The sequence below is a fragment of the Stenella coeruleoalba genome (assembly GCF_951394435.1).
Source record: "Stenella coeruleoalba genome assembly, chromosome: 16".
Lineage (NCBI taxonomy): Eukaryota > Metazoa > Chordata > Mammalia > Artiodactyla > Delphinidae > Stenella > Stenella coeruleoalba.
In genome coordinates, this window is record NC_137162.1 from 28334903 (window position 1) to 28356654 (window position 21752).

At 40.6% G+C, this 21752-nt stretch overlaps 1 protein-coding gene across 1 annotated transcript in view; it reads right to left on the reverse strand.

Annotated features, from left to right (window-relative positions):
* ABCC2 (ATP binding cassette subfamily C member 2) overlaps positions 1-21752 on the reverse strand; it is a gene marked incomplete at its 5' end in the record, with an annotated part of 71824 nt that overhangs the window by 16799 nt on the left and 33273 nt on the right. Inside the window, 6 exons of the mRNA XM_079900323.1 lie at positions 660-814; positions 964-1183; positions 1869-1995; positions 2279-2399; positions 7408-7588; positions 10133-10300. Coding sequence (XP_079756449.1) covers positions 660-814; positions 964-1183; positions 1869-1995; positions 2279-2399; positions 7408-7588; positions 10133-10300 — 972 coding nt within the window. The remainder of the gene's footprint in view (positions 1-659; positions 815-963; positions 1184-1868; positions 1996-2278; positions 2400-7407; positions 7589-10132; positions 10301-21752) is intronic.

Consider the following 21752-nt stretch of genomic DNA (forward strand, 5'->3'; position numbering starts at 1 on the left):
CCCAGAATCTTCAGTCGATGGAGAACCCCATTAAAATTATAGGATTCCACAGTCCAGACCTTGTTTACTTATTTTTAAAGCATCAAAGATGGGAGATTCAGGGATGGAGGCAGCAACCAAGCAAAGCATTGTCCTGCTATCTCTTTTATTCACTGTCACACTAGTGATAGTGCTTTTACTTGTGTTTTTCCCTCTGCAGAACAATCCTTCACATCCTGCTTCTGCCACTCACCCATCCCCTACCCCCACCATCTCCCTGGCTAACTTCTATGAGTTAAGTCCCTCCTTTTCTGACATTTCCCACCCTCAATCACCCAGGTTGAGCTGGTATCTCTTTTCTCTGTCACTCTTTTGTACTCCAAGAATGCCACTGTACACATAGTTGTTACTGGTTTTCCTATATCCTATCATAATCCTTTACTTCCTTGGCCGTCCCCCTCACTAGATGGTGAGCTACTTAAAGGGAAAGAGTTGTTCATCCCTGTAACCCCAGGATCCTTAGGACCTCACACAAGGTGTTCAAGAATATCTGCATGCTGAGTGGACCAAAAAACTGGAACTGCCCAGTGTTGCCTAGGGACACATGAGAATTCTTTCCCTGTCAGAAATAAAAAGATCCTCAGCATATAAACACGTCTTACAACACTTGAGATACTTACGCCAGCAAACCTGTTCACTATCCGGCCAGTGGGTGTTGTGTCAAAAAAACTCATGGGTACTCGAAGGATATTGTTCAGCAGCTGCTTGTGAAGAATGCTTGCTGCGTGGACAGAACCATAGACACTCCAGAGATTTGCTATGAGCACAAATATACCTGGAAATGGAACCAGTTTAGTCAGCACCGTGCACAGGGATCCCTGAAGACTTGTGCAGGACATAATAGCAAATTTGTCATGAGTCCAGGCAAAGGACATGGACCTGACAGAGCGTCTCAGAGATGGCTGCCGTAGCTGTCACACATACCTTGTGCTAATCCCAGAGCTCCATAGACACCAACTCTCAGGTCCCTCTGAGAGGCTGGATAGTTGGTGCTATTGAAGGTTTTAGAGTCACGGGTCCAAGCACTGAGCCAGAGGTTCGATCCAATAAAAGACACGGAATGGAGCACAAACCCAAAGATAATGAAGAATATCGAACACCATCCTATTGCTTGTAGGTATTTCAGGTAGATGGAGAACTTCACCTGCAAAGCCCCCACCTCAATATTAGTAGAGTTCCTAGCGGCTTTTGGTGAGGAATTACCTAGAATACCAATCATAGGGGGAGTACAGTCCTTTGGAAAGTGGAGAGCCGGTGGCAAAATTTGGTAGTCTGTGATCACATTTCTGTACTGGGCCAGCATGATAATAATGCTGAAATATAATGCAGGGTAAATAACCATCAGATTATTAATGAGCTTCTAGATGCAAGTAAGAGGAAAAGATATAAAAACAGAGCGGGACAGATAAGGCTATACCACAGACCTTGGAATTTGTTTTATTAATGTTTAAGTTAAGATCTTAAATTTAAGAACTTGGTTTTAAGTTTTATTAATTTGAATTGTGTGCTATGAGCTTGATATATTGGTGTTCTCTGGCTCCCAGAATTGCATCTCAAAGCATTTTTGTTTTTACCACATATCAGAATGGAATCAAACACTCATGAAGTGTAGTATGAGGATATTCACAGGGAACATGTCATTCTTCATGGAAGTACAATTTGATAAAAAGCCCAGAGCCTCTGCTAACATTTCAATGATAAATTTAAAGACTGGCAAAGCACACAAGACATATCCCTCTGTAGATATGTAGTCAAGTCATCAAACTTAAAAATGTTCAAATCCCAAGCCTTATATCACCTCTAATGGTACTTTTTACTGTGGTGTTTACCTTTCCAGTTTGTATGAATTCCTTCTTAATTAGTTTTTGCCCTTTCACTGGTTCTTCCTCCTCCTTCAGGATATTCACATTCCGAGTTTTCAAGTCTTTTAAGGGCTTCAGACGCCTGCTACTGGACCTAGAACAGAGAGATTGAGAGGGGAAGCTTTCCTGAGCATGTAGATGCATCCCAAGGGTCTTCTTGCAAGCAGGTGTCACAGTAGCTCTGCTCACATCAAAGTGCATTTCAGAGCAGATGGTCATGGGGGAAACACCACCCCAACCCTCCTCCACATGCACAGAAACAAAAGAAGAGCTGGGAGCATCCATGTGGACACTCAGAAAAAGTCCACAGAGAAAAAGAGAATGATAAAATGGAACTATGGAAGTGATGGGGGATGCCAGCTGAATATATGACCAACCTGCGACTAAATGTTCGATGAAGACTGTTCTCTCTTTTCATGGACAAGGAGGCCACATCTTCAGGGATTTCCTCCACACTGGGCATCAGCCCATAGTCATCTTCTTCACTGTCCTCATTGACTAGGAGACACATCAAAGGTTAGGGAGATTGCTGCATAGAGCTGTCATAGCCCTATGAACAAGAAGAAAAGTCTTTTCTGATCTTGTTGGTCTTAATAAGAGATCCCAGATGTACACACAGGTTGGAATCTTTTACTCCAGAAATACTGTTTATTAGGACATCTCATTGAAAAATACCAGGATAAAGGAGAGGTGAGTTAATATTCCACTGGAAGAGAAACGGTCAAAAAGGAGAAGAATATTCCCAGAAGCTTGTAAGTTCCTTTGGAGCAGGAAAGAACTTTTAAGGATTACAGTAGACAAACAAAAGTGTCATAATCCCCAGAAATGTCTAAAAAGGTGAGCGTAAATTTAAAATGTTCTGCTTGAAATTCAAATAATTTGAGAAATTTTATTAATTTCAAGCATTTTAAAAAACATATCCTGAAAATAAAAGGTAAAACAGCTTGGTCTGTGAAAATGGTAGAGTTACGACCTCCAGAAATTGGTACCTCTGTAAAAGCAGTGAGCATACTAGCCAAAAAATGTCAAAATCAAATTTTCCGTAACTTTGAAATTAACCAAAGGCTTGCCACAATCCAAGGAGTATTTATTTAAGAAAAATAGCTAAATCTCAGAAAGAAAAGTAAGTTTTGTAATAGTTTAATTTACCCTATTCCTATTCCCCTCTCCTTAGATCTGCTGTAGCCTAGAAAACCAACAGCCACACATTCATTGTAACCATGAAAATCACCAGCCTAGCAGCTGCTGGAAGGAACAGACTGGGTTCAGAACATGCTCAAAACCTTACTTCTGGAGAAGTGTCATTATTTGACCTGTCTGGCAGTTCCCTGGAAAACTCCATTCACAGGGCTTGTCTTTATAGAACCTGACTTGGAGTTGGCTCTAACAACCAGCAGTAGTTGTTTAACATCACAGCTGCCTGAGGCAGTGATAACAGTTGGAGCAAAGGAGAAACTGACCAAGAACTTAAGAGGAAAAAAAACCTGGGGAATAAGATATCCATAGGGAGCTTTGATATCTTCAATATATTCCTGGCAATCGAGAATGTCATACACATGTGTAGGGTTGCACACATGCCAACCCAAGAAAAACTTGAGAATGTCCTATTCTCTTACCCCTGGCTTACCTTCAGACTCTGTGCAAGCAGGGGAAAAAGGCTGAGGCAGAACTATAAACTGCCTGCTGGCATGTTAAACAGACATGTCCACCCCCACCCCCCATCCCCACAGAGCCCCTCAGCAAAGGCTGAGTGACGTATCGGTTCCAGGCACTTGAGGAAATCTCTGTCCAATCGTTATCTGACCACTAAGCCAACCAAGCAGGGACTTCTATGGCCACATGAGACAAAGAAAGTAGACTTAACAGAATCAGTTCAGGAAACTAAACAGGAGGAACAACAAAAGCAAACCCTGGTTGAGGATGGAGGGGAGAGAGATCATATTTCCAGAATTGTTATGCTATTTAAAATGACCGGTTTTCAGTAATCAAGACAGTATGGTACTGGCACAAAAACAGAAATATAGATCAATGGAACAGGATAGAAAGCCCAGAGATAAACCCAGGCACATATAGTCACCTTATTTTTGATAAAGGAGGCAAGAATATACAGTGGAGAAAAGACAGCCTCTTCAATAAGTGGTGCTGGGAAAACTGGACAGCTACGTGTAAAAGAATTAGAACACTTCCAAACACCATACACAAAAATAAACTCAAAATGGATGAAAGACCTAAATGTAAGGCCAGACACTATAAAACCCTTAGAGGAAAACATAGGCAGAACACTCTATGACATAAATCACAGCAAGATCCTTTTTGACCCACCTCCTACAGAAATGGAAATAAAAACAAAAATAAACAAATGGGACCTAATGAAACTTAAAAGCTTTTGCACAGCAAAGGAGACCATAAAAAAGACGAAAAGACAACCCTCAGAATGGGAGAAAATATTTGCAAACGAAGCAACTGACAGAGGATTAATTTCCAACATTTACAAGCAGGTCATGCAGTTCAATATCAAAAAAAAACCCAAACCAAAAATGGGCAGAAGACCTAGACAGACATTTCTCCAAAGAAGATATACAGACTGCCAACAAACACATGAAAGAATGCTCAACATCTCTAATCATTAGAGAAATACAAATCAAAATCACAATGAGGTGTCACCTCACACCAGTCAGAATGGCCATCATCAAAAAATCTACAAACAATAAATGCTGGAGAGGATGTGGAGAAAAGGGAACCCCTCTTGCACTGTTGGTGGGAAGGTAAATTGATACAACCACTATGGAGAACAGTATGGAGTTTCCTTAAAAAACTAAAAATAGAACTACCATATGACACAGCAATCCCACTACTGGGCATATACCCTGAGAAAACCATAATTCAAAAAGAGACATGTACCACAGTGTTCATTGCAGCTCTATTTACAATAGTCAGGACCTGGAAGCAACCTAAGTGTCCATCGACAGACGAATGGATAAAGAAGATGTGGCACATATATACAATGGAATATTACTCAGCCATAAAAAGAAACGAAATTGAGTTATTTGTAGTGAGGTGGATGGACCTAGAGTCTGTCATACAGAGTGAAGTAAGTCAGAAAGAGAAAAATAAATACCGTATGCTAACACATATATATGGAATCTAAAAGAAAAAAGAAAAAAATGGCTGTGAAGAACCTAGGGGCAGGACAGGAATAAAGACACAGACGTAGAGAATGGACTTGAGGACACAGGGAGGGGGAAGGGTAAGCTGGAATGAAGTGAGAGAGTGGCATGGACTTATATATACTACCAAATGTAAAATAGGTAGCTAGTGGGAAGCAGCCACATAGCACAGGGAGATCAGCTCAGTGCTTTGTGACCACCTAGAGGGGTGGGATAGGGAGAGTGGGAGGGAGTCACAAGAGAGAGGACATACGGGGATATATGTATATGTATAGCTGATTCACTTTGTTATAAAGCAGAAACTAACACACCATTGTAAAGCAATTATACTCCAATAAAGATGTTCAAAAGAAAAAGATGTTTTCAACAAAAAATTATGAGACATACAAGGAATCAGGAAAGTATGGGACTGTACACAGGAAAAAAGCAGTCAAAAGAAACTGTACTCAAGGAAGCACAGATGTTGGACTTACCAAAGACTTAAATCAGCTATGATAAATATATTCAAAGAACAACAGGAAACCATGTCTAAGGATCTAAAGAAAAGTTCTCACCAAATAGAGAACATCTCTATTAGGCCCATTAGCATGGGCCCCTGATCCAATATGTCTGATGTCCTTGTAAAAAGGGGAAATTTGGACACTAATGCACATAAGGTATAACACCATGTGAAGATGAAGGCAGAGATTGATATGAAGGATGCCAGTGAATGCCAGCAAACCACCAGAAGCTGGGAGAAAGACCTGGAATAGATCCTTCCCTATTGCCTTCAGAAGGAACCAATCTTACTGACACCTTGATTTTGGACTTCTAGCCTCTAGAACTGTGAGACAATACATTTCTGTTGTTTAAGACACCCAATTTGTAGTGTTTTGTTATGGCAGCTAATTAAGAAATACACAGAGCCAACGTTGATACAGGTAACCTTTGCCCTCCTGACCTTCCCTTTATTCTACCGCCTTGTAGTCTGTACCTTGAGCCCCAGAGCCGACACACAGCATGCCAGGCAGTGGGGCTTATACAACTTCTCAGAAGTGCCCTATCTATGTTTCCCAGAGCAAGGGTTTAATGAGCTGTTTTGCAAACTGTCTTTTGTACACAAAAGATAGGATTTTTCAAAGGGGCTGTCTACCCATGGGGGTTTATAAACAGAACTTAGAAACTCAGAAGATCAAATCAGAAAAAGTTTAGAATTAGAAGGAGAAAACTGTCCAGGTTGTGGTGATGTGGTTGACTGAGCAGTAACTCAGGGGTATCCAGCATCAGACACTACCCTTTGCTGGAGATCTTCAGTCCCCAAGCAGGTACTTTTTGTTTTCTCCAGGCCTGTCCTGGAGCACATAAAGACTGATGGAAAGCTCTGACCCCTTCCTTTCTGTTGGAATCCCTGCCCCACTTTCCTGGGCTGGGTCCCAGTCCCTATAGCCCACACCATCGTATTCTTTGTTCCCGCCCTGTCCCACCAATGCTTACAGACTTCTTGGTTTAGGCTTTTCTTTCCGACTCTTGTGGTTTTAAACCATCACATGTCCTGACCTCAAGGCCTGACTGTGATCCCACTTGCAGGCTGTGTAGTTACTGCCTCTTCTGATTGACTTTCGGAATGCCCCTGTACCCTCCAGATCTTGCTTTCTCAGTCCTGACCTCCTGCTGATAATTGCTACCTGAAGCAGATACCCAGAACCATGCACAGGACTACTGCTGGCAGGTTCTTGAGAAGGACCCCAGAGACCAGGGCTAATCAGCGACCCCAGTGGTAGTGGTATTGGGTAGGGGCTATTCCTGTGGCACACTGTGAGACTATGCAACTGCCATGATTTTTTTTCTGGTTCAGAACACCCAGTGGCTTTTGGTGTATTCGTCAAATCCCTTTGTTAGGGCGTATCAACAATTCAGCAGTACATTATTAGTACCAGGTATTACAAAGCTGTCCAGGAAGTGGTTCTCATGAATTTGGGTAGATGGGGTGGAATATGTGACTTGAGTCAATAGAAGCAGGGCATTCCCTAAAAGGGGGCCCCTTGTGCCACTGGTGTCTCTTCCACAAGGGCTAATCACCCCAAATCTCCAGTCATCCTCTAAAGAGTGCCCTTTGATTGCATGTCAGAGACCAGATGAGCAGGATTATCCCCCAGTTTGGCTGAGATGTAAAGTTTCTATGTTTGTGTTTCTTTACAGAGACACAAAACACAGAAAGGACAGATATTGGATCTCTGGATAATTTATTTCCAAATTTAGTTCACTGGATACTGAACAGTTCAGGAGGTAAATAGTGGTGGTTTACTACTTCTACCCCTTCCCTACCCAAGTTCTATCCTGTTCCAATCCTCTTTACGTACCTGTGGGCTCGTCTTTAGGACCCGTCTGTTTTATGAATGTCTTCAGATTCTTCGCAAACAATCCTTTCTTGGCCAACAGAGTGCTGTAGGATCCCTTCTCCACGATGATGCCATTCCCCAAAACCACAATCTCATCCACTTGGGGAAGAAAGTGAATGCTGTGTGTCACCAAGAGTCGAGTCTGTAAAAATAACAGTAAGTTGTGCTGACTGCCCTGTGTCCACCATGTTCCTTAGCTTACTAAGGAAAAGGAAAAACAGAGTCACTGTGGGGCTTTCCTTCAAAATGTGGCCCTGACCACTTGATCTCTTACTTCCTCTTTACTTCCCAGCACCTCATCCTAAAACCTGACCCCATGTGTAAGATGAGACTCCTGTCATCATGGATATATTCACAGTTATTTTCCTGTAGTGACAATGAGGTTTGCCCCACACACGTTTTCCTCCAGCTTCCTGGTAGCCAAGAGTTGGGCTTAGGGACGTCACTTGAGATCAAGGGCTATCAGTATAATTGAGGCATGCAAAACTAACTGCCCCCCCACTAAACAGGTAACTGATCTAACAAGAACTGCCCAGATTGGTTTAGTATGTTAGAATCATTATAGGGCAAGAAATTGTGTCTTTGGCCCAGGCCCTCCCTGGCGTGGAAGACTTGGCATCCCTTGTATTCTTGTCTATTTATGGACTACATTGACTACTGAAACAGGGATTCCACTCAAAGAAAGATAAACACTCACAGATCAGTAATGAGACTCAGATAGGGTCTAGGGGGGTTGAGATGGGCCTCTAGAGAGACAGCCCAAGCCCACTGCCTCTGCTCTCTACTTCACAGCCCCACAGACACTAGGTTGCTCTTATCAGGAAGACTTGGGAGATGCTCATCCTTTGAGTCTCAGCTCAAAGCCAGCTCTTCCGGTAGCCTTTCCTGAATCCCCAGGCAAGAATTGGGTATTCCTCCAGTGTTTCCACGGTAGTTTGTATATTCTGCCATTAAAAATGATTCTTGTATTATATTATTATTGCTTGCTTTTTGGTTTGTCTGCCAATTCGATTGTAAGTTACTTGAGAGCAGGGATGAGACCTTTTTATCAGTGCGCCCAGTCTTTGCAATGAACCAGGCCCAGGGTGGGTATTCAGTTCATGAATGAATGGAGCCAATTAGCCTTATGGACAGAAGTCAGGACCAGGCATAGGAGGGAGAGTGAGTTCCTGTGGACTCACTGATCCAAGAGAGAGGCAAAAGGCCTCAGTGGGACAGCAGCCCAGTCAACCCTGCCACCCTCTGACTGGCAGCATTCAAAAAACCTTGAAGGGAAAAGGCCAAACACAGATGGAGTGCTGACAGCCCTCACACTAGACTTGCTACTGGTGAGAAGCATACTCAAACCCTCAAGGGGCACTGGGCTCTGTCAGCCCCTCTCCCATTCAGCCTACTGTGCTAACTTGCCTATGGTAAGGAAAGCCTATGACCAGCTCCAGTGACTTGCTCTGGCCACTTTATCTGTACTATCTCACAGGGGTATTGCAAGAATCAAATAAGACAATGCAATCAAAGTGCTTGGCACAGGCCTGCGACATAATGAATACCCAAAACATATAGGCTTATTTCTATATTCAGATTGAGTCATCCTTTCCAGGCATAGTGCTCCAACATCCTGCAAGAGTTCCAGGAAAGTGCCTTCTTAGAGTAGAGCTCTAATACTTGCAGGATGACCTGTGTCCCAGCAAGGTAAATTGTTGGGTCCTCTGGCATGTTTTCTGACACCAACCGGTTCTGAGTGTCCAACAGTTCAATTCTGACACCAGCTACCCAGAAACCCACAGCTACCCAGAGCCCACAAGACTGCCCTGACTTCTAATGCTAGCCAAAAGTCTTGGATCCCACCCATACTTCTGACCAACTAGCTATAAATTGAGGATTTCCATGGCCCCCTCCTCAGGTCTGATAATTTGCCAGAATGGCTCATAGATGCCAGGAAAATACTTTACTTACTGTTTACCAGTTTATTACAAAGGATACAACTCAGGAACAGTGAAATGGAAGAGATGCATAGGGTAAGGTTTCGGGGGTGGGGTGCTTGTGCAGAATTTCCATCTCTCACCAGGTGTGCCACCTTCCCAGCACCTTAATGTTCTCAGCAATCTAGAAACTCTCTGAATCTCCTTATTCAAGAATTTTTATAACACAATCTCCAGCCCATCCTCCTCTCCCATTGGTATGTGGGGCTGAAAGTTCCAATCCTCCCATCACTTGGTCTTTCTGAGGAACAGCCTTGTCCAGAGGCTATCTAGGGGCCCCTCCATAAGTCACTCATTAGCATAAACTCAGGTGTGATCTAAAGGGGCTCATTGTGAATAACAAAAGACATTCTTAGTATCACTCAGGAAATTCTAAGGGTTAGGAGCTCTGTGCTAGGACCTAGTGAAAAAGACCAAATATATTTCTTATTATACCACAGATCTCAAAGGACTTTTTATCATAATTAATCATCCTAAAAGGCTCAATGTTGGAGCCAGAGAATAAGACTCAAATTAGCCAGTTCCCACATAAGCTATGATCTCAAGAGGGGAGCCCTCACCAAATCATCTCCTGGGAGACCAGTCTGACACTGTATCTCCCCAGCAGCCCAGGGGGAAGGTAAATAAGGAAATCTGCTTCAGTACCCAGCAGTCCTAGGAGATGTGTTCCCCTCCTCACGTCTTCATCACTTTAAATAATTTCTCACCTTGCCTTTCAACAGGCCATTGGGACCCAAGACCTTATTAAAAATATGTTTTCCCACATGAGCATCCACAGCAGATAGGGGGTCATCCAGAATATAGATGTCTGAATTTTGATAGGTAGCTCTGGCCAGGCTGATCCGCTGCTTCTGACCCCCACTGAGATTTATACCCTGAAGAAGAAAATAATTTCTATTAAGTACTGAAACTGAGTCCCACTAAAATTCCTCCTCATAGATTCCTCTGGTGAATCTATGATTAACATCTCTATCCAAAACTTCATGACCTTTCTTCTCCCACACCTGTTCCCCTCAAGGGAGTATAAAAGAAAAGGGGGGATTGAAACCAAGCAGGACACTGCAGGGCCCTCCTGTGTACAAAAACCCCTCTGTGTCCCCCCTTTCTTGTTTGTAGAAAAAAACTTTAGTCTCCTAGGCCTTCCCTGAGTTCCAAGGAGCAGACTCAAGCCGTTACTAACTAGGGAAGTGAGGGAATGCAGAAACAAAGGAAAAGCAGTCAAGAAACAATAGTTCAACTATAAAACAGAGTCCTATCTCCTCTTCAAGGGGTATATGTAACAATTAGATGCATATCATTGAACTATTCTACAGAAACTAAGATTCTAACCCAGGTGGAGGATGGTTACTACATGTTGACCACAAGCACTTAGCCCCAGACTGTTTGGAACCAGAAGGTTGATGATTAAGATTCCTGAAACATCACCCTGCCACTTTACCACCAACCAATCAGAAGGAAGTCTACAAGCTGCAACCCTCACCCCAAATGTTGCCTTTTAAAACCATTCCTGGGGAATTCCCTGGTGGTCCAGTGGTTAAGAATCTGTCTTGCCAACATTAATCACACCAACATTCGAATTATAGGGGTCTCAGAAGAAGAAAAAGAAGGGGACCGAGAAAATACTTGAAGAGATTATACTTGAAAATTTTCCTAATATGGGAAAGGAAATAGTCAATCAAGTCCAGGAAGTGCAGAGAGTCCCATACAGTATAAATCTAAGGAGAAACATGCCAAGACACATATTAATCAAACTATCAAACTTAAATACAAAGAAAAAATATTAAAAGCAGCAAGGGAAAAGCAACAAATAACATACAAGGGAATCTCCATAAGGTTAACAGCTGATCTTTCAGCAGAAACTCTGCAAGCCAGAAGGGAGTGGCAGGACATATTTAAAGTGATGAAGGGGAAAAAACCTGCAACAAAGATTACTCTACCTGGCAAGGATCACAGTCAGATTCGACCGAGAAATTAAAACATTTACAGACAAGCAAAAGCTAAGAGAATTTAGCACCACCAAACCAGGTTTACAACAAATGCTAAAGGAACTTCTCTAGGCAGGAAACACAAGAGAAGGAAAAGACCTACAAAAACAAACCCAAAACAATTAAGTAAATGGTAATAGGGACATGCATATCGATAACTACCTTAAATGTAAATGGATTAAATGCTCCAATCAAAAGTCAGAGACTGGCTGAATGGATACAAAAACAAGACCCATATATATGCTGTCTACAAGAGACCCACTTTAGACCTAGGGACACATACAGACTGAAAGTGAGGGGACGACAATGTTTATTCCAGCACTATTTACAATAACCAGGACATGGAAACAACCTAAGTGTCCATCGACAGACGAATGGATAAAGAAGATGTGGCACATATATACAATGGAATATTACTCAGCCATAAAAAGAAACAAAATTGAGTTATTTGTAGTGAGGTGGATGGACCTAGAGTCTCTCATACAGAGTGAAGTAAGTCAGAAAGAGAAAAACAAATACCATATGCTAACACATATATATGGAATCTAAAAAAAAAATGGTTCTGAAGAACCTAGGGAAAGAACACAAATAAAGATGCAGACATAGAGAATGGACTTGAGGACATGGGGAGGGGGAAGGGTAAGCTGTGACAAAGTGAGAGTGGCATGGACATATACACACTACCAAATGTAAAACTGATAGCTAGTGGGAAGCAGCCACATAGCATAGGGAAATCAGCTTGGTGCTTTGTGACCACCTGGAGGGGTGGGATAGGGAGGGTGGGAGGGAGGGAGATGCAAGAGAGAAGAGATATGGGAACATATGTATATCTATAACTGATTCACTTTGTTATAAAGCAGAAACTAACACACCACTGTAAAGCAATTATACCCAAATAAAGCTGTTAATAAAATAAAAATAAAAAAAAGAAGATGTGGCACACATATACAATGGAATATTACTCAGCCATACAAAGAAACAAAATTGAGTTATTTGTAGTGAGGTGGATGGACCTAGAGTCTCTCATACAGAGTGAAGTAAGTCAGAAAGAGAAAAACAAATACCATATGCTAACACATAAATATGGAATCTAAAAAAAATGTTTCTGAAGAACCAAGGAGCAGGACACAAACACGCAAACATAGAGAATGGACTTGAGGACACAGGGAGAGGGAAGGGTAAGCTGTGACAAAGTGAGAGAGTGGCATGGACATATATACACTACCAAATGTAAAATTGATAGCTAGTGGAAAGCAGCCACATAGCACAGGGAGATCAGCTTGGTGCTTTGTGACCACCTAGAGAGATGGGATAGGGAGGATGGGAGGGAGAGACAAGAGGGAGGAGATATGGGCATATATGTATATGTGTAGCTGATTCAGTTTGTTATAAAGCAGAAACTGCCATACCATTGTAGAGCAACTATACTCCAATAAAGATGTTCAAAAAAAAAAGTGAGGGGATGGAAAAAGATATTCCATGCAAATGGAAATCAAAAGAGAGCTGGAGTAGCAATTCTCGTATCAGACAAATAGACTTTAAAATAAAGACTATGACAAGAGACAAAGAAGGACACTACATAATGATCAAGGGATCGATCCAAGAAGAAGATATAACAATTGTAAATATTTATGCACCCAACATAGGAGCACCTCAATACATAAGGCAACTGCTAACAGCCGTAAAAGGGGAAATAGACAGTAACACATTCATAGTAGGGGACTTTAACACCCCACTTTCATCAATGGACAGATCATCCAACATGAAAAGAAATAAGGAACCACAAACTTTAAAAGATACATTAAAGAAGATGGACTTAATTTATATTTTTAGGACTTTCCATCCAAAAACAACAGAATACACTTTCCTCTCAAGTGCTTATGGAACATTCTCCAGGATAGATCATATCTTGGGTCACAAATCAAGCCTTGGTAAATTTAAGAAAATTGAAATCATATCAGGTATCTTTTCTGACCACAATGCTATGAGACTAGATATCAATTACAGGAAAAAATCTGTAAAAATACAAACACATGGAGGCTAAACAATACACTACTAAATAACCAAGAGATCACTGAAGAAATCAAAGAGGAAATCAAAAAATACCTAGAAACAAATGACAATGAAAACACGATGACTCAAAACCTATGGGATGCAGCAAGAGCAGTTCTAAGAGGGAAGTTTATAGCAATACAGTCCTACCTCAAGAAACAAGAAACATCTCAAATAAACAACCTAACCTTATACCTAAAGCAATTAGGGAAAGAAGAATTAAAAAACCCTCAAAGTTAGCAGAAGGAAAGAAATCAAAGATCAGATCAGAAATAAAAAATGAAGGAAATAATAGCAAAGATCAATAGAACTAAAAGCTGGTTCCTTGAGAAGATAAAAAAAATTAATAAACCATTCACCAGACTTATCAAGAAAAAAACAGAGAAGACTCAAATCAACAGAATCAGAAATGAAAAAGGAGAAGTAACAACTGACACTGCAGAAATACAAAGGATCATGAGAAACTGCTATAAGTAACTATATGCCAATAAAATGGGCAACCTGGAAATGGACAAATTCTTAGAAAAGCACAACTTCCTGAGACTGAACCAGGAAGAAATAGAAAATATAAACAGACTGATCACAAGCACTGAAATTGAAACTGTAATTAAAAATCTTCCAACAAACAGAAGTCCAGGACCAGATGGATTAACAGGCGAATTCTATCAAACATTTAGAAAGGAGTTAACACCTATCCTTCTCAAACTCTTCCAAAATATAGCAGAGGGAGGAACACTCCCAAACTCATTCTACAAGGCCACCATCACCCTGATACCAAAACCAGACAAAGATGTCACAAAGAAAGAAAACTACAGGCTGATGTCACTGATGAACACAGATGCGAAAATCCTCAACAAGATACTAGCAAACAGAATCCAGCAGCACGTTAAAAGGATCATACACCATGATCAAGTGGGGTTTATCCCAGGAATGCAAGGATTCTTCAATATATGTAAATCAATCAATGTGGCAAACCATATTAACAAACTGAAGGAGAAAAACCATATGATCATCTCAATAGATGTAGAAAAAGCTTTCGACTAAATTCAACACCCGATTATGATAAAAACCCTTCAGAAAGTAGGCATAGAGGGAACTTACGTCAACATAATACAGGCCATATATAACAAACCTACAGCCAACATCATTCTCAATGGTGAAAAGCTGAAACCATTTCCTCTAAGATCAGGAACAAGACAAGGCTGTCCACTCTCACCACTAATATTCAACATAGTTTTGGAAGTTTTAGCCACAGCAATCAGAGAAGAAAAAGAAATAAAGGAATCCAAATCGGAAAAGAAGTGAAGCTGTCACTGCTTGCAGATGACATGATACTATACATAAAGAATCCTAAAGATGATACCAGAAAACTACTAGAGCTAATCAATGAATTTCATAAAGTAGCAGGATACAAAATTATTACACAGAAATATCTTGCATTCCTATACACTAATGATGAAAAATAGGAAAGAGAAATTAAGGAAACACTCCCATTTACCATTGCAACAAAAAGAATAAAATAGCTAGGAATAAACCTACTTAAGGAGACAAAAGACTTGCATGAAGAAAACTATAAGACACTGATGAAAGAAATTAAAGATGATATAAGCAGATGGAGAGATATACTGTGTTCTTGGATTGGAAGAATCAACATTGTGAAAATGACTATACTACCCCAAGCAATCTACAGATTCAATGCAATCCCTATCAAACTACCAATGGCATTTTTCACAGAATTAGAAGAAAAAAATTCACAATTTGTACAGAAACTCAAAAGACCCCAAAGAGCCAAAGCAATCTTGAGAAAAAAAACGGAGCTGGAGAAATCAGGCTTCCTGACTTGAAACTATACTACAAATCTACAGTAATCAAGACAGTATGGTACCGACACAAAAACAGAAATATAGATCAATGGAACAGGATAGAAAGCCCAGAGATAAACCCACGCACATATGGTCACCTTATTTTTGATAAAGGAGGCAAGAATATACAATGGAGAAAAGATAGCTTCTTCAATAAGTGGTGCTGGGAAAACTGGACAGCTACATGTAAAAGAATGAAATTAGAACATCTCCTAACACCATACACAAAAATAAACTCAAAATGGATGAAAGACCTAAATGTAAGGCCAGACACTATAAAACTCTTAGAGGAAAACAGGCAGAACACTCTATGACATGAATCACAGCAAGATCCTTTTGAGCCACCTCCTAGAGAAATGGAAATAAAAACAAAAATAAACAAATGGGACCTAATGAAACTTAAAAGCTTTTGCACAACAAAGGAAACCATAAACAAGATGAAAAGACAACCCTCAGAATGGGAGAAAATATTTGCAAACGAAGCAACTGACAAAGGATTAATCTCCAACATTTACAAGCAGCTCATGCAGCTCGATATCAAAAAAACAAACAACCCAATCCAAAAATGGGCAGAAGACCTAGATAGACATTTCTCCAAAGAAGATATACAGATTGCCAACAAACACATAAAAGAATGCTCAACATCATTAATTATGAGAGAAATGCAAATCAAAACTACAATGAGATATCACCTCACACCAGTCAGAATAGCCATCATCAAAAAATCTACAAACAGATGAAGACTTGGAGATTGGAGTGGCTTGCTCAGAGAGAACACAGAACTTCTGCGCCCTTTCCTCAGACCTTGTCCTGTGCATCGCTTTCATTGGGCTATCCCTTTTTGTAACAGAAATAAGAGTGATTCCAGGGGATGCCTCTTTACAGGAGCCAAACCTTGGAATGCAACGTCAGAAAGCTATTTCCCTAAAGTCTCCGATGTCAAGGAGAGGTGGCATCCTTTAGTCCGTGAGTACTGGAATTGGAGTCAGATATCCTGAAGTCAAATCCCAGCTCACCAAGAAGAACATGCTTACTTCACAGATCTGAGGTCTTGGATGAACTCTTCTTGTTTCCATCCACCTTCCTGAACAGCAGCAATGAACCTGTGCCTCAGATACAGATGGATAAACCAAACTGATTAACATGGAACTTACAAAGCTTAGCAGGGGGTGATCACAGGAGGCCAAAGCTGTCTTTCAAAGTCTTTGAGCTCTGAGCCATATGGATGAAAGGTTCTTGGTGCTGCAGCCAGGAGTCAGTGCTGTGCCTCTGACGTGGGAGAGCCAACTTCAGGACACTGGTCCACAAGAGACCTCCCAGCTCCACGTAATATCAAATGGTGAAAATCTCCCAGAGATCTCCATCTCAACACCAACACCCAGCTTCACTCAACGACCAGCAAGCTACAGTGCTGGACACCCTATGCCAAACAACTAGCAAGACAGGAACACAACCCCACCCATTAGCAGAGAGGCTGCCTAAAATCATAATAAGGCCACAGACACCACAAAACACACCACCAGACGTGGACCTGCCCACCAGAAAGACAAGATCCAGCCTCATCCACCAGAACACAGGCACTAGTCCCCTCCACCAGGAAGCCTACACAACCCACTGAACCAACTTTAGCCACTGGGGACAGACACCAAACACAATGGGAACTATGAACCTGCAGCCTGCAAAAAGGAGACCCCAAACACAGTAAGATAAGCAAAATGAGAAGACAGAAATACACACAGCAGATGGAGCAATATAAAAACCCACCAGACCTAACGAATGAAGAGGAAATAGGCAGTCTACCTGAAAAAGAGTTCAGAATAATGAGAGTAAAGATGATCCAAAATCTTGGAAATAGAATAGAGAAAATCCAAGAAACATTTAACAAGGACCTAGAAGAACTAAAGAGGAAACAAGCAATGATGAACAACACAATAAATGAAATTAAAAATACTCTAGAAGGGGGCTTCCCTGGTGGCGCAGTGGTTGAGAGTCCGCCTGCCAATGCACGGGGCACAGGTTCGTGCCCCGGTCCGGGAGGATCCCACATGCGGCGGAGCAGCTGGACCCGTGAGCTATGGCTGCTGGGCCTGCGCGTCCGGAGCCTGTGCTCTGCAATGGGAGAGGCTGCAACAGTGAGAGGCCCGCATACCACAAAAAACAAAAACAAATACTCTAGAAGGGATCAGTAGTAGAATAACTGAGGCAGAAGAACGGATAAGTGACCAGGAAGATAAAATAGTGGAAATAACTACTGCAGAGCAGAATAAAGAAAAAGAATGAAAAGAACTGAGGACAGTCTCAGAGACCTCTGGGACAACATTAAATGCACCAACATTCGAATAATAGGGGTCCCAGAAGAAGAAGAGAAAAAGAAAGGGACTGAGAAAATATTTGAAGAGATTATAGTTGAAAACTTCCCTAATATGGGAAAGGAAATAGTTAATCAAGTACAGGAAGCACAGAGAGTCCTATAAGGATAAATGCAAGCAGAAACATGCCAAGACACATATTAATCAAACTATCAAAAATTAAATACAGGGCTTCCCTGGTGGTGCAGTGGTTGAGAATCTGCCTGCCGATGCAGGAGACACGGGTTTGAGCCCTGGTCTGGGAGGATCCCACATGCCATGGAGCAACTAGGCCCGTGAGCCACAACTACTGAGCCTGCGCGTCTGGAGCCTGTGCTCCGCAACAAGAAAGGCCAAGATAGTGAGAGGCCCGTGCACCGCGATGAAGAGTTGCCCCTGCTTGCCGCAACTGGAGAAAGCCCTCGCACAGAAAAGAAGACCCAACCCAGCCAAAAATAAATAAATAAACCAATGAACTGACATTAAAAAACAAAACAACACAACAAAAAACCAACTCCTTGCCAGTATAATACAACAAAAAAATTAAATACAAAGAAAATATATTAAAAGCAGCAAGAGAAAAACAACAAATAACACACAAGGGAATCCTAATAAGGTTAACAGCTGATCTTTCAGCAGAAACTCTGCAAGCCAGAAGGGAGTGGCAGGACATATTTAAAGTGATGAAGGAGAAAAACCTACAACCAAGATTACTCTACCCAGCAAGGATCTCATTCAGATTTGATGGAGAAATTAAAACCCTTACAGTCAAGCAAAAGCGGAGAGAGCTCAGCACCACCAAAGCAGCTTTACAACAAATGCTAAAGGAACTTCTCTAGGCAGGAAACACAAGAGAAGGAAAAGACCTACAATACCAAACCCAAAATAATTAAGAAAATGGGAATAGGAATATACATATCAATAATTACCTTAAATGTAAATGGATTAAATGCTCCCACCAAAAGACACAGACTGGCTGAATGGATACAAAAACAAGACCCATATATATGCTGTCTACAAGAGACCCACTTCAGACCTAGGGACACATACAGACTGAAAGTGAGGGGATGGAAAAAGATATTCCATGCAAATGGAAATCAAAAGAAAGCTGGAGTAACAATTCTCATATCAGACAAAATAGACTTTAAAATAAAGACTATGACAAGAGACAAAGAGGGACACTACATAATGATCAAGGGATCGATCCAAGAAGAAGATATAACAATTGTAAATATTTATGCACCCAACATAGGAGCACCTCAATACATAAGGCAAATACTAACAGCCATAAAAGGGGAAATCGACAGTAACACATTCATAGTAGGGGACTTTAACACCCCACTTTCATCAATGGACAGATCATCCAAAATGATAATAAATAAGGAAACACAAGCTTTAAATGATATATTAAACAAGATGGACTTAATTGATATTTATAGGACATTCCATCCAAAAACAACAGAATACATATTTTTCTCAAGTGTTCATGGAACATTCTCCAGGATAGATCATATCTTGGGTCACAAATCAAGCCTTGGTAAATTTAAGAAAATTGAAATTGTATCAAGTATCTTTTCCGAACACAACGCTATGAGACTAGATATCAATTTCAGGAAAAGACCTGTAAAAAATACAAACACATGGAGACTAAACAATACACTACTTAATAACGAGTGATCACTGAAGAAATCAAAGAGGAAATCAAAAAATACCTAGAAACAAATGACAATGGAGACACGACGACCCAAAACCTACGGGATGCAGCAAGAGCAGTTCTAAGAGGGAAGTTTATAGCAATACAGTCCTACCTCAAGAAACAGGAAACTCTCGAGTAAACAACCTAACTTTGCACCTAAAGCAATTAGAGAAAGAACAAAAAAAAAACCCCAAAGTTAGCAGAAGGAAAGAAATCAAAAAGATCAGATCAGAAATAAATGAAAAAGAAATAAGGAAACGAAAGCAAAGATCAATAAAACCAAAAGCTGGTTCTTTGAGAAGATAAACAAAATTGATAAACCATTAGCCAGACTCATCAAGAAAAAAAGGGAGAAGACTCAAATCAATAGAATTAGAAATGAAAAAGGAGAAGTAACAACTGACACTGCAGAAATACAAAAGATCATGAGAGATTACTACAAGCAACTCTATGCCAATAATATGGACAACCTGGAAGAAATGGACAAATTCTTAGAAATGCACAACCTGCCAAGACTGAATCAGGAAGAAATAGAAAATATGAACAGACCGATCACAAGCACTGAAATTGAAACTGTGATAAAAATCTTCCAATAAACAAAAGCCCAGGACCAGATGGCTTCACAGGCGAATTCTTTCAAACATTTAGAGAAGAGCTAACACCTATCCTTCTCAAACTCTTCCAAAATATAGCAGAGGGAGGAACACTCCCGAACTCATTCTATGAGACCCCCATCACCCTGATACCAAAACAAGACAAAGATACTCCAAAAAAAGAAGATTACAGACCAATATCACTGGTGAATATAGATGCAAAAATCCTCAACAAAATACTAGCAAACAGAATCCAACAGCACATTAAAAGGATCATACACCATGATCAAGTGGGGTTTATTCCAGGAATGCAAGGATTCTTCAATATACGCAAATCAACCAATGTGATACTCCATATTAACAAATTGAAGGAGAAAAACCATATGATCATCGCAATAGATGCAGAGAAAGCTTTTGACAAAATTCAACACCCATTAATGATAAAAACCCTGCAGAAAGTAGGCATAGAGGGAACTTTCCTCAACATAATAACGGCCATATATGACAAACCCACAGCCAACATCGTCCTCAATGGTGAAAAACTGAAAGCATTTCCACTATGATCAGGAACAAGACAAGGTTGTCCACTCTCACCACTAATATTCAACATAGTTTTGGAAGTTTTAGCCACAGCAATCAAAGAAAAAGAAATAAAAGGAATCCAAATCGGAAAAGAAGAAGTAAAGCTGTCACTGTTTGCAGATAACATGATACTATACATAGAGAATCCTAAAGATGCTACCAGAAAACTACTAGAGCTAATCCCTGAATTTGGTAAAGTAGCAGGATACAAAATTAATGCACAGAAATCTCACGCATTCCTATACACTAATGATGAAAAATCTGAAAGTGAAATTAAGAAAACACTCCCATTTACTATTGCAATAAAAAGAATAAAATATCTAGGAATAAACCTACCTAAGGAGACAAAAGACCTGTATGCAGAATATTATAAGACACTGATGAAAGAAATTAAAGATGACACAAATAGATGGAGAGATATATCATGTTCTTAGATTGGAAGAATGAACATTGTGAAAATGACTCTACTACCCAAAGCAATCTACAGATTCAATGCAATCCCTATCAAACTACCAATAGCATTTTTCACAGAACTAGAGCAAAAAAATTCACAATTTGTATGGAAACACAAAAGACCCCGAATAACCAAAGCAATCTTGAGAACGAAAAACGGAGCCAGAGGAATCAGGCTCCCTGACTTCAGACTATACTACAAAGCTACAGTAATCAAGACAGTATGGTACTGGCACAAAAACAGAAAGATACATCAATGGAACAGGATAGAAGGCCCAGAGATAAACACACACACATATGGTCACCTTATCTTTGATAAAGGAGGCAGGAATGTACAGTGCAGAAAGGACAGCCTCTTCAATAAGTGGTGCTGGGAAAACTGGACAGATACATGTAAAAGTATGAGATTAGAACACTCCCTAACACCATACATAAAAATAAGCTAAAAATGGATTAAGGACCTAAATATAAGGCCAGAAGCTATCAAACTCTTAGAGGAAAACATAGGCAGAACACTCTATGACATAAATCAAGCAAGATCCTTTTTGACCCACCTCCTAGAGAAAGGGAAATAAAAACAAAAATAAACAAATGGGACCTAGTGAAACTTAAAAGCTTTTGCACAGCAAGGGAAACCATAAACAAGACCAATAGACAACCCTCAGGATGCGAGAAAATATTTGCAAATGAAGCAACTGACAAAGGACTAATCTCCAAAATTTACAAGCAGCTCATGCAGCTCAATAACAAAAAAAC